The 13,746-nt window shown below is 35.5% G+C and overlaps 1 protein-coding gene across 1 annotated transcript; it reads right to left on the minus strand.

Annotated features, from left to right (window-relative positions):
• Positions 1–10,394: 10,394 nt before the first annotated feature.
• LOC148040414 (inositol diphosphatase DSP4-like) lies at positions 10,395–13,249 on the minus strand. The gene is made up of 5 exons (XM_087699431.1): positions 12,724–13,249; positions 12,188–12,281; positions 12,029–12,086; positions 11,852–11,895; positions 10,395–11,607 (listed from the first exon to the last, which is right to left on the minus strand). Exons 1-5 carry the CDS (start codon positions 13,113–13,115, stop codon positions 11,368–11,370), a joined length of 828 nt encoding a protein of 275 aa, XP_087555557.1. The 5' UTR covers positions 13,116–13,249; the 3' UTR covers positions 10,395–11,367.
• Between the last annotated feature and the right edge of the window lie 497 nt (positions 13,250–13,746).

Genomic DNA, 13,746 nt, shown 5'->3' on the forward strand with positions numbered 1-13,746 from the left:
TTCTATTCAATCTGTAAATAACCATTTATATGGCGCCCTTTTGTATATAAAAAATATTTAAAAATGGTATTTTTGAAATCCTTTATGTTGAACCCATGTGATACACACATATATGGGTGAAGAATCCCCCCCCCTTTCCGGGGTAGGAGGGATATATTCTTGTTTATCTTATTATAGATGCCATTCTACTTTATGACATGGTGACTTGTGCATTTAGTAAAATATTGTAAACAAAGTGGAGGCCCATGACGAGGAGAAAAATATTGTGCTTACTCCATGCACAATACAAACATTGTTATGAGGAGATTCAAGTCTGCATCTAGAATGAACCTATCCCAATAAGGCATGGATAGTAGGACTTGGTAGCTTTGAGTCCTAAGATATTGTATATAAGCCAATGTTGGACTTCTTCTAAACTGATCTTCCAATTATAATGCAAAAAAGAGCATTGTTTTATCAATCTATTGTTTGCCTTTCAACTTTCTATTGTATCAAGCATTATGTTATTGTGTGTAAATTGCACTTGTGCTCCAAGTCATGCCCTTAACAAGGGCATTTGTGAGGTTTTTCCCTCTTGTTATGAGAGCATAACCAATCCATTGGCCAATATGTTATCTTGAGTACGATATGAAGATGAAGAGGATATGTTGGCTAATGATGAAGTGGCTCAAGTTGTAGCTAAAAGTGCAAGTACAACAATTATATATACATGAAAAATAGTGTAAAGTGGTCATATATATTATGTTTTAGCAATTGAGACATTCTAGGAGCATTTATATGAAGGAGAATCGTTGGCATTGGATGGCACTTGCATTACGATATTAGTAGTACTGATGGATTTTTTCAAGGAGTGCTCTATCAATACCTAAGTTTGAAAACACCACAAAACCAAAGTAGGAGATTGTCACATCAGCAAAAGGAGGCTAAGCTGTAGGCTAGTTGGTCCCGCTGGTCAATACAAAATGGATTACATTCATATAAATGCATAATATCATGCAAAAATGGGCACAAAATATTTCTTTAATATGGTTCTCATTTAAATGAGGCTAGAAGGTGGAAGGGTTTCCATACAAAAAGAAACTTGGAATTGTCACTATTAGCGTCACTAATTCTAGTGCAAGCACCACTCATTTACTACAACCATCGCTCTTTTAACAACACCAATAGCAACACTTCGATGGAGATGCTAATAACAATAATAAGGGCAATTTTTGGAACTAGACTATGAGCCTCAGCAAACACCTCACTATAGGCCCAATATGGTGTAGTGAGCTAGAAGTTATTCCCCTTGAGGTGAGTTAGAGAGTTTGAGTTTGTAGCTAGGGGTTGCTATTGGAGACCTTGAAAACCCAAAAAAGAACTTTGAGAGAGGTAAGATGTGCTTAGTGGAAATCTACAATCAAGACAAGGCACAAGGGGTATGTGAGATTGATAGAGAACCATGGCATCATAGTGTAGATTATTGTTTTTCTTGGGTCTTTTGCGCGTTTTATTAGATATTCTCAGGATTGTTGTATCTGAGCTCAAGTTAATTTAGACTAGCTCTAAGCCATTTCACTCTACTATCACTCCTTAGATCTTAGGTATGCGAGTCAAAGAGGAATTCCTCTCTATAAATCAAGCACATGTTAACATGCAGTGAAAGATGTGGAAGTGCCAATAAATATGTCCATCGCAAATTTTTCCTTGTTAACCATATACAACAAGAGCACAAATGGCTTCAAAAACTCAATAATCCTTTCCACTATCTACCAAAATATATTACTTTGAATACCTCTAATACATTTTCTAATGCTAACGGTATAGTGAGGACTAAGTATGCTAGAATTTGCTCATAATGGTCTCTTGAAGCACATCTTTCTCTTAATCTAGTGAGAACTAGATAAGTAGTAGTAGCAAATTGTGTGGTGTAAAAATTCCTTAAGGATTTATCAAAGTTTTGTTAAAATAATGCATATATGTATTGATGTTATCTAATAAACTTCATAATATGATCTTTCTCCAACAACACAAGTTGAATGAATGGCAACTTTCCCATGTTCTTCAATAGTAAATTAAGAGTGTAAGTTGCATAAGGAACCCAAGTACTCTTTGAAGACTTGGTCATTATATGCTCACCTACACTCTCATAAATTAAAGCATCGTCTAATATAATAGCCATGATATTCTTTGGACCTCCCAATTTTGCTACGACTACTCAAATATATTTTCTATGGAACAAGTTTTCTTTTCTTAAAGTGATGTATCAATTGTTTCCTAGATTGTGCCTCCTAGACATAGTGCAACATTAATCAGTTGCTTACATTGTTTATTTATCCAACCATTTGCACATCCATATGAAGGGAGAAAATCAAATACTTAGTGTTTCGAATGTGTCTTCAAGTGTGTTTTAATTCTATGCAAGTATTCTATCCACATTTTATTATAGTTTGGCAGAGTGAATCCAACTTTAGCAATGGATGCTAAAGCATATTGAAATATTGGATTTCGGATGACATTAAAAGGAATGCCACATGTTATCAAAGCTTGTGTCCACTTTAGATATAGTATTAAGTTATTTTTCTTTTCAAACCTTACCCTCATTCCTTCCTAGCCAAACTTTGTCCTACATGAGAAGATCTAACAACACTTGCTTTTGGTAAAGATTGTGTTAAGACAACTATTGCATGAGATGAATAGCCAACTTAGATATGTGGAACATTTTTTCCCTCATCATCAAACACATCAACTCGATGTATAATCAGTGATCTACTCCTTCAATGTTTTCATGTGCAATCTTTCAGCTTCTTTTATTTTATGTTTGTTGTTCTTCCTAAATTTCCAAAACAAGACCTTTATACTTATCGACGGATTTGTGCAAGTAGCTATATTTTTTGGTATCTTTAACAAATGCTCTTTGATACACAAAGCTCTACCTTTAAATTTACTATCAACATAATGTAGACTCCATTTGCGAGTTACTGGCACCTTACATATTTTCACTCAAATCCGCATCTTGTCATTTTGGAACTTTTGTTATTTTTTTACAACCTTGATATTTTGATAGTATGCAAGCTTGTTGTTTATGTTAGGCTCATCTACAAAGTTTACTAAAATTTAAATCAAATGATCAAAATATTTTATCATAATCTACTAACAAATCATAAAATTTCAATAAAGTTAATTTTTTCCTTTGTATGTCAACTACTAAACATATCCCATCTTGAACTAGAGTAAACTTAAATAAAGATGTAGTGAAGATAGTGCTTTCTTAAAATCTACAACTTCTCTATTGTCTTGAACTAAACTTCTATAATAGAAATAAAGAGATGTTAGTATGAGAGTGATATATACTTCAAGTGGACTTATTTTAGAGCAAAAAGAACTTGGAGGAAAGTAAGTAAAGTTGCTTGTATCCTCTAAGAGAATAGTAAGTAAGGTTGTTTCAATCCTCTAAGTTTCTCCATACTCCTGAATAATTCTACTTGGAAAATCAATTCATTAAGTAAAATTGTTCTATTATCTAAGTTTTTCTCTACTCCTAACTAGGGATACTTGAATAATAAATTCATCACATAAAGTTATTACTATTCTCTAAATTTTTCCCTACTCATAAACAAATCTGCTTAAAAATATCTAATTCAAATGGAAATTTAAATTTTAACTTCAATTTTATTTTAGTAGAAGTCTAACTTAAAGTAAAAATAAAATAAATTATAATTTAACTTTTGAATTTAATTTTATTTAATGTTTAATTTACATTTTATGTTATTTCAATTTAAAAATTAAAATTATTTATTCACTTTGAATTATTTATAAATTTTATATCACTAAAATTTACTAATTATTTTATATTTAAGCTTATTAAACACATGAGAGGTTGTTAAGCTAAATTTTATTTCTAGGTACCTTATTGTAGTTTTTAAAAAATTTGTTTACCTTTGTCTTAATGGTCTCTTAGCTACAATACTCTGTAGCATTAGCTAGAACATCATTTCTTCATCATCAATAACATGCCTAACTCCTCTATCATGGCTACTATTTTATTTGGACCATCCCCACATTGCATGTCTGCTTTTAACACGAGTAACATGGGACTAACACTCCTCTTGGAGGGGGGCGGTGTTAATAAGAAATGCGGAAGGCAAAATCAAAGGAAGTCAAAGAGGATCATAAGGCTCAACTTTATTTTTGGGATTATTATTTTTAAAGCTTTCCTATATTATTTTTCAGCACTTGTATTACATAGGACACATTATTATCGTAGTTGTATTATTTCATGAGAGACAGGCTCGCTCAAATGCACATTATATTACTACCCAAAGTTGTACTTTCCACATCTATAATTGTTGTGTGGGGTTGCACACATGAATATGTAATTGCAATAGCGTAGGTTAAATCCAATTAGGTTAAGATAGAAGCATGCATCAAGGACAACCAAGAGCGCACAAAGTGGGTAGGATGCCAAAAGAGAGTGCAAACCTTAATTCATAGTTATGGAGACCCTATAATGCAAATAGGGCACCATCTTAGAAAAGGGGCCTAACCCTAACCCTAATTTTGGTCTATACAAGAGTGAGACGTCTTAGTTGTAATCATCCTACATAAATCCATTTTGTGGAAGCTCTATCAATATGACTATTAATCATTCATTTACTTCTTCTATTCTATCATCTTGTCTCCATTGTTCACAGTGAGGGAAAGTGAGAGATGTATTTGGGTGAAGGACTAAATTGGAGAAGCTCTACATATTTTTCTTTCTTTTCTTATTCTTCTTCATCTTCTTCTCTCAATGTGGATGTACTTGTTGTTGGTGGATGCAAAGAAGCAACAATCTCAGATTGTATTTCTTCAATCATGGAATGAACTTTAAGCCTTAAGCTTTTGGATTACAACATGGGAAGGTAAGATAGGTGAGTCCACTACACCTTGAAGCTAGTCTTATGTTCTTTCTTTCTTGGGTTAGAGAGAAGGATGAATAGTTAGTTAGATTGGATTGTTGAAAAGACAAGATGATAGATCATCGCCAAAGCAAGTTGGTGCTTTTGAAAGAATAAAAGCTCTCATAATGTCCCAACTATTGTGCATTTAGCCCAACACTGGCATTTAAATTTTATTTTGCGAACATAGGGCGATTGGTTCAGATTTTGGAGTAGATATAGGACATTTGGTTTGGAATTTGGAGGCCTCGATCAGTAATAGCAAAACACAAGGCATCAAAATTATCAAATAAATGATATTCTTCTTCTCCTGCTTTCTTCTTTTTTATGCACTTTTTGTGGTTGTGGTTTATTGTCACACTGGCCTAGAAGGGCAATCATCTCAAATTCAAAATTCCAAATATTAAGACTAGTGGTAGGACTTGTGATAGGAATAATGGTCTCATCCTCACCTTGATTGGTTTCTTGTTTGTATTATGTGTCTGCTCTACCCACGAACATTCTTGCCGCAAGTAAGTGGGGAGTATCCTCTAATCACTAAATGGAGACCCTTGTGATAGGTAACCCCCACAAGGATCATTGCTAAGCTAGAAGGTCCCCTATGAGGTTAGGAGAATCCTCCTATCACTCAATGGTGACCCTCATACTTTTTCTTCATAGGCTTAGAGAACTTTACATGCATTGATGTTTAAATGACCTTGTCCTCTTGCAAGCGCATTTTAAAAAATGAAGGTTCCACCATAGGTAGAGGATCGGGAACAAACATGTGTTGAGAGAATCTTTACGTTTCTCTATTGTGCATGTGCTAATGGCAGATCTCCTAAGTTGTTGGCCATGTTTAATGTGCCTTTCCTCCTTGAGAAGGTTCTTCACGCTTGTAGGATTGTTTTTGTTGAGCTTATGGAGGAGTATTCAAGATTATTTTTAATCACATGAAAATCACTCAAGGTGAGCAACATATTGATGCAAATGATTTTGTGCCCAACAAAGTCACAAAGAGAAAGCTAGGTCACTCCCTTGAGAAGAATTCTAGGAATCCCATCAAAGTAATGGAAAAGTGTCTAATGCACTCAAAGAGGTTTAAGGTATTTAAGTCTTCCTTTGCATTCTTATGTTATTTTTCATCTTCTTTCAAAAGACTCAGAGGCATCACAAGTGATGCATTTTGAATACAATAACCAACCAGTCACATTTCTCTTAGAGATGATGAAGAGTCAAAAGAGATAATACTACTTTATTTACAAGAAGAGGGAGCAAAGATGACTTTGGAGAGTTTTGAGCCAACCTTGGCTAGTGTCCCTAATGACATCGAGACTAAACATGAGGTTGATGCATGTGAGAAAGGAAGCGTGCCCATCTCATGTTTTCCTACCTTTACCATGTTAGATGAGGTAGACTATGTGCTATTGCCCGACATAATGAACTTACTGGACATTGGTGAAAGCTATTGTTTTACTGCCTTGGTCTAGTCTAATGAGGCCAATTTTTAATGGGTGACAAAGGATGAAGTACATTTTTATCTCTTGGTTGACTCTATAGTCCAAGATCTAGAGTGGATGAAGGGTGAGTTGATCCTCAAAAGGATGTTTGATACAGCTAAGGCTTATGAGGGGTAGTCTCAAGTGGGAAGGACTAAAATTTTTGAACGACATGGCCTAGCCAACTTGGGCATGTTTGAGCCATTAACATCACAACAGGATTTCAATGGTATCATCCCTTGTGGATGGAGTGTATGCATGAAATTGATGGAAATCGACATACATTTGTTTTTTCTCCTCATTACTTTCAACGAATCATAGTTCTTGGCTTTTTACTCAGAAGGGAACTTTGCAATAGGTCCTAGTATATGAGGACAACTTCCTTAAGTGAGCAGGAGGCTCAAGGACATCAAGTGAAAGCACATTAAGTCAACAAGTCACAATAAAGATTTGGCTATCTCTCTCAATATGTTGGTCAATTGAAACATAGAAAGGTGACATACAAATAATGAATGGCCCATGATTTGTTTTAGAAAGGATCAAATTGTTTTGAAAATTATGTACAATATATATGTGCTTTACATATCATAATCTTCCACAAAGATCTCTTTCCAAAAAATGCAAGGATCCCCCTACTTATGTTCAAAGTGTTAACTAGGTATTCTAGTAAAAAAGCAATGTGCATTGTCAATGTTTCACCTTGGGTATAGGTGCCAATCATTGAGGGTTCCCTATTACTTCTTCTATGTTGCTCATCTTATTGCAATGAGAGTTAAGGAACCAAACAACATGCATCCTTACAAGACAAGGAATTTTTTGCAATTAAAAAAAGAAATTTTCCTATATAATCACTACCCCCAACTATGTAGTGCTACTAGCATTGAGCAAAGAATGTGATAAAAATGATAAAAGGCCAAAAAAGAAAATTAAGCCATATTCTTCGATCCCACACAAATAGGGTGAATAAAGCTTTGATCTTTGAGTACTTTCTCATCCTTAACATTTGTATAAAGGCTTCCCCTTGGATAATAAGGGCATTTTATTTTCTTCAATATAATATGTTCTAGTCCCATTTCTCACCCTTCCTCTTCCTTGAGGCTAACCATTGTAAAAACTTTCCATTTGCATGTGAATTGTTGTGTTTCTTGTCTCCTTTACCTTTATCTTTCTAAGCAAGAGATTTGTTTGAAGTTTGGCACATAGGCTTTGCTACTTCTATCAACTAAGTAAGGAAACTATTTTGGTTATTGTGCTTTTGAAAATAGGAGTTTTGGAAATGCAAAGGCCTTATTGAGTGAACTAAGATCAAAAACTCATTTGCAATAGATTCAAAGGCCTTATTGAGTGAACTAATACCAAAGACTCATTTGCAATAGATTCGAAAGAGCTATTAAGAAGTCAACGGTTGCCTTGAAGCCATATTTTACCTTCTCTCTATTTTGTTTGTAGCCATTGTTAAAATCTCTACCTTTCATTGGAGTTTACATATCTCTCTTTTCTTTTTTGAGTACTTTTTGTATAGTTTTTCCCAGATTGGATATATCATATGATGTAATTGTGTCTTTGAACTTGAATTTGTGTTCAATTTGATCATAAAACCATTGAAAGCCCTCAAACAAGTTGTTTGTTTTAACTCTTCCACCTATATGTCTTGTGTATATGAAATATTTTTTAATTGCCCAATAATGTGATTTTTCCATGCCTTGAGTTGACTAGATAGGGAAACTCCATATTTCTTGAAGAAATATGGAGCATGGTTGCATAAAATATGCTATACAATTAATCAAAAATAAAAATTAATTGAGAATTTTACATGAGCTAATCAGTAAAAACACATAACAATGTAAATTTATTACCATCTAGTGAATGAAGTGTTGATTACCCTAGGCTTCTATCATTGCCTTTTTAAAAAGGTCTAATTGGCTTTTGAAGTCATTGAGATCAACATCTTGCCATATAGTTTTATCATAGTAAAATAGTGATTTGTCTAATGTTCCTAGAATTTCTATTTTGAGCCCATTCATATTTAGAATGACCTTTAACTATATTATGTAGAGATTTCCTTTTATTGTACTTAATAGTTGAGCCACCTGCTTTAGAGTTTATATTACCAACCCTTCTATGAAAGCCTAAAATATCCTAGCATTTATCCCACCAATAGATTGTTTTTTGGCAACACACTTGTCAATGGCAACATTGCCTCCATGGAGATTAATAGATGTTAAAGCTTGCTCATTAAACTTTGTGAATTCAAAACAGAAGAATGAGAATGACACTAGCAAGGAGGAGGAGGAGAAAGGAAAAAGGTAACCAATCATAAGTTTGGAAAAAAATCAAATTGAGTATTTATTGTTGCTTTTATTACTAAAAAGTAGGGGAGTTTATTTCTTAGTCATTGTCACTTTTATAGAGGCCTAGATTTCTATCCTTCAGCTAAGCCATGAGTATGTTATGATTATGACATTTCCTAATTTTAAATATGCCTATTTATCAAAACATTTCACTTTTTGAGAAATCACAAAATGATTTTTTTGGCCAACATTTTTTTCTCTCTAGGATTTCTTCAAGGTTGTTTTGAGACCTCAAGACTCCCCTAATGCCTACCTTGTTCAACCTCCATACAAACCACAAGTACACATTGTAAACAAGAATATCCATCATACAATGGTCCCATACTACACAATATTGTAGCAATGAATGGGAAAGATAGTACTTTATCCACCTAACCACCATAGCCTACATTTAGTCCAAACCCATTTTACTTTGACCCATCTTGGAACCTTACTTTTAACATTAGCTTCTAACTACCCACAGTGGTGTTGGTTGGGGTTCCCTGGATTGAACCACATCTAATGGCTAGCTCCACTCATTTACGAGTGTTTAGCCACTATTAATAGATAATCTTGCTTGTTGAGCACTATTGCATATGGTCCTCCCAAATTGTGCTATGCCACATTAGTAGTCATTATATGTAGAACATATCATGTTTGAGGAATAACATGTTCAACACTTATGAAGGTTGAAGTGATAGCTACAAATCTCTGACGTCTTACCTTGTCTTAAGAGGCATGGGAATAACATAAATAGATGAGCGTCTATCTTTATAAAGAGGATGGTCATACCTACTAAAGATTTTTTCACATTCTTATACACTTGGACTTCTTAATAAACCTCGCCTTGATGTTCACCAAATATCCCTCATTGCACTTGTGTTATAACAAATATGAATTATTTCTTATGGGATAACAATACTCTTTACCGTTTCTTCACCGTTGCAAACATATATACTTTTCAAGGCTCAAATCAATGACACCTTTGGATGTTTTAATCTATCAATCATCACATAAGTGTAGCCTATAGGTGGCAAGAGACAATGGGAATTACTGAATATTACATTCTATATGGCAACAACAAAATTTGTGATCCAATTGGAATTGCATGTATGTGAAATCCAAAATAAAAACAACCCTTCATGAGCCAATATAGTACGATTTTCACAAATTTTTTTGGCATACAATCTAGCATATATGCATTCATATTTTGGTGCACTTTTTACATGCTTGATAAATTTGATAAATGTTAAACCTCTGCTCTAGTAATATGCAAACCATTGGTAGGGTAGAGGTAACTTGTTTTCCACACTTGTTCACTTATTACACAAAAATTACATGTAGATGGCAATGTGCGATTATATTTGATGCTTATGTTATGCAATCTATGGGTGCATTTTCAAGATATTTCAAGTTGTCCAACAAAAACATAAATTCTCATTTTCTCCAAAGTGTAGCCAAGGTGTCTTTATCGATCAATCATGTTTCTGCGTAAACTAGCGATAAACTTATTCATCTTCATTAATATGGTCTAGAGGAACGTTCAAGGCTAAGACGTCCTTAGATCTTGCATAATCAAGGGGTATTTAAAACATTAGTTACACTTAGTTACTAAGAACTTTTTCTTTAAAGATCTCCCATTGAAAATATCCCTTATGTATATGTGGCACTTTACATTTTTCTTATATGTTTGTATTACAAAGTCCCTTTCAATGAGCTCATGTTCTATACTTAGATATTGTAAGGTGTATCCCCTTAAAGGTAGATGATTTCCCTAGTTTTAGGGGTGGAGGATTCATGCTATCATGTGTCCTCCGAACGATGTGTCACAATCTTGATCCAACATGGACCTTGCTCAAGGATTGAGGGTGTGATGCATGATCTTGCTTGGTGTCCACATGATGGATCTCTATGGATACTCGTATAACAAGATAGTAATGATGAGATAAGGTGTATCAATGGGATACATACAAGGCTTGTAGCTTTCATCTATTTTTTTTCATCGTTGATGGCATAATACCTCCCCCTTGCAATCATGAATGAAGAAATACCTACATCACATGCCTTCAAACACATATCCACCACCTTCTTATGTATTGAGGTGCTTTACACACTAGTTTAGAGAAGGCCAATGCCCAATTTTGTTTTATAAGGATCTTTGCAAAAGATTACTATAAGTACCACCCCATATAATTCTATGTCAGAGAAATTGTGCCATAGAAATTTAATACGTCATCAAACTTACTCCTCTTTTGCTAAAAGACATTTATAGAATTTACCATCTTAGGAGTGCCTCACAATATTAATGAAGATGATCTTGGAATAGTGCAACACTTCTACATCAATTTGAGGTTCACATTATGAGCATGTACTCAATATTTTGGAGTCACATGGCTAGCCCATGATAATGCACAATGGCTACAAGTAGATTGCATGTTGTGCTTATTCCCTAATAAGAACCAAGTATAGGTTGCACATATGAGGCACATAAAGCTTACTTGAAAGTGAAGTCTTTGGTGCATATAATATGTCACAACGTTTGACTTGAAGAGAGATCATTATAACTGAAAATGATTTCCTCTATAAAATATGCAATTATTATGACACGCTTTCGGATACTTTATGACTTGATATAAAGTATTATAAAGTGTATGTGGTAGGATGGACTCGAAGAAGGTGATGTTTACATTTGCAACTGCAAGAGCAAATCCAACTTGGTCCATTACTACCTTTGATGCTTGACACATCAAACATTCTTATAAACTCTTGATCAACAGCTCTTGCTTTTTCTCCAGAAAAATGCTTGTACTCATCTATAATAGATGCCAAGGGGAAGTTTTGGACCTTTCTAAGGCATCCAATGAGGCAACCTGTACGGTGCTGCAATCACCAAGATGCAACATATTTCAGCAAGTCTTATTAGTGCCTCTAGCTTAGACCTTGCTTTTCTATGTTTGTGCATACTAGCCTTGCACAAGCTAAATAAGGGAAAGGAAGGGCTAGTTTTTGGTTCATTGGCAACTAGCCTTCACAAGCTAAAATGCAAGAATGTGTGAACTACACACAAACATATCCAAAGGCAAGCACAGAACAACGATAAAGAAGGATGCCCAAGTCAAGTTACCTTTCCCTTTCTACAATGTATGAGGATAGGGTGATTTCGTTTATCTGCACAGTAAGAGAACAATAAGTACTTTTTCTTAAACAATACAATTACTTTTTGCTTAAACAATACTTTGATGATTAGTGCATTTGGTATTTTGCTCTAAAGAAGCATACAAACTTACCCCAAATTACCCACCTATAAGAACCTCGAGAGCTTGTCTAATGACGTTTGAAGGCATGTTTAAAAGCGCCCCCTGTCAAGCAACAATTACATTATGCTTTGGCGGGCGGTAGATACCGCAACAAGTCGAAGCTATGCATCAAATGATGGATTGGTATGCGTTCGAATGCTCACCTTCGTTCCTTGTATACCGTAATGAAACAGTTGAATGCCGTGGTTCCTTAGGAATTCCATGTGAGGGTCTGGATAAGCCTCTGGGCAGAGGTATCTACACAGGAAAGCAACAAGGGCGCAAGTGCGAATTTTTAAATGCTTTGATATTTAAAAAAAAAAAACACACACACACACACACACACTCACACTCTCTCTCTCTCTCGTCTCCACCTCCCTCTCTCTCTCTCTCTCTCTCTCTCGTCTCCACCCAAGAAAGGGGCGCGGGGGGAACTGCTTTAATTGCGAATCTATGTCGGATTCGAGATTAATAGACCTTATCAGGTAGACGCATGAATGTCAGACAAGGGATAATCTGTGTTTGGATGCATAAGCCTATCAGATTGGACAATTATGAGAAGCTAACGTTGAACTGGAAAACCCCATCAGTGAACTGCACAGAGACGCAGAGAGAGAGAAACCCAGAGAGAGAGAGAGAGAGAGAGAGAGAGAGAGAGAGAGAGAGAGAGAGAGAGAGAGAGAGAGAGATTTTTGCTTACAGCACAGAGCGCAGGCGGAGCGTGTGCAGGAAGGGGAAGTTGCGGATGTGAGGGTATCCGGACCTGTAGACGCCCTCGTCCACGCTTGCAAAATTGGGGGGCGGCAGCAGCAGCTGATGGTGATGGTGATGATACCCATTATTCTCAATTGAGGCTTCTTCTGATCCTACGGCCTCGTCCAATTCTTGCCCTAATTCTTCTTCTTCTTCTTCTTCCTCCTCCTCATCATCATCATCGTCACGATACCCATCTTCTTCTTCTGTCGCTTCCCTGATCAGCTCGCCCTCCCCTAATCGCCCTACTTCTATTTCTATTCTCGTGCTACAAGTAGAAGACTCCATTCTAGTGTTACAAGAAGACTCCGCTCCAACTGGCAACGACCCCATCATCATCCTCTCTCTCTCTCTCTCTCTCTCTCTCTCTCAGTGCCTTCCCAAGCCCTTCCTCGGTACAAGGGCCCTTTTAAGTCTTAACACAGAAGCCCTTCTTCACATTGAGAATCTCAGAGTACTTTGAACATTCCTTAGTATATCCTTCCTTCCCGGTACCAAAAAAAAAAAAAGAGATCATACTTTTAGCTTTTCTCTTGTGGGCATTGATGTGTACTTTGCCCCTTGTTTACTTATAACTTTCTAGGCTGTAGGACCCTCCCCTAGGCTCTCATGCTACATAATGAGAAACACTTCTTTTCTCCAAAGCTCTAACTTTACCAAAAAATTTAATGTTCATTCATGCTTTAATATAATCTCCCATATTGCATGTTCATTAGGGCCTTAATTATCAATCTAAAATGGGAGTTGAAAAGATATTTGCAAAGACTATGTTTAAGTCCTCCATCTTAAAAAGAATTTATACTTTTTGGTTGTAGCGAGCACTTTATCTCCACAAGTATGTATTTACTACTCTAATGTGCAAGTTCTTTATTATTAGCACAACCATCTTGCAAGTTACACATTTGATAGGCCAATCATGATGTTTTAGTAGGGAGTAGAGACACCTACTTGCCTTCCTTGTCTTCAATCA

Source organism: Lygodium microphyllum, chromosome 2 (genome assembly GCF_053477565.2).
Source record: "Lygodium microphyllum isolate KBCC chromosome 2, Lygodium_microphyllum_v1.1.10, whole genome shotgun sequence".
Classification (NCBI taxonomy): domain Eukaryota; kingdom Viridiplantae; phylum Streptophyta; class Polypodiopsida; order Schizaeales; family Lygodiaceae; genus Lygodium; species Lygodium microphyllum.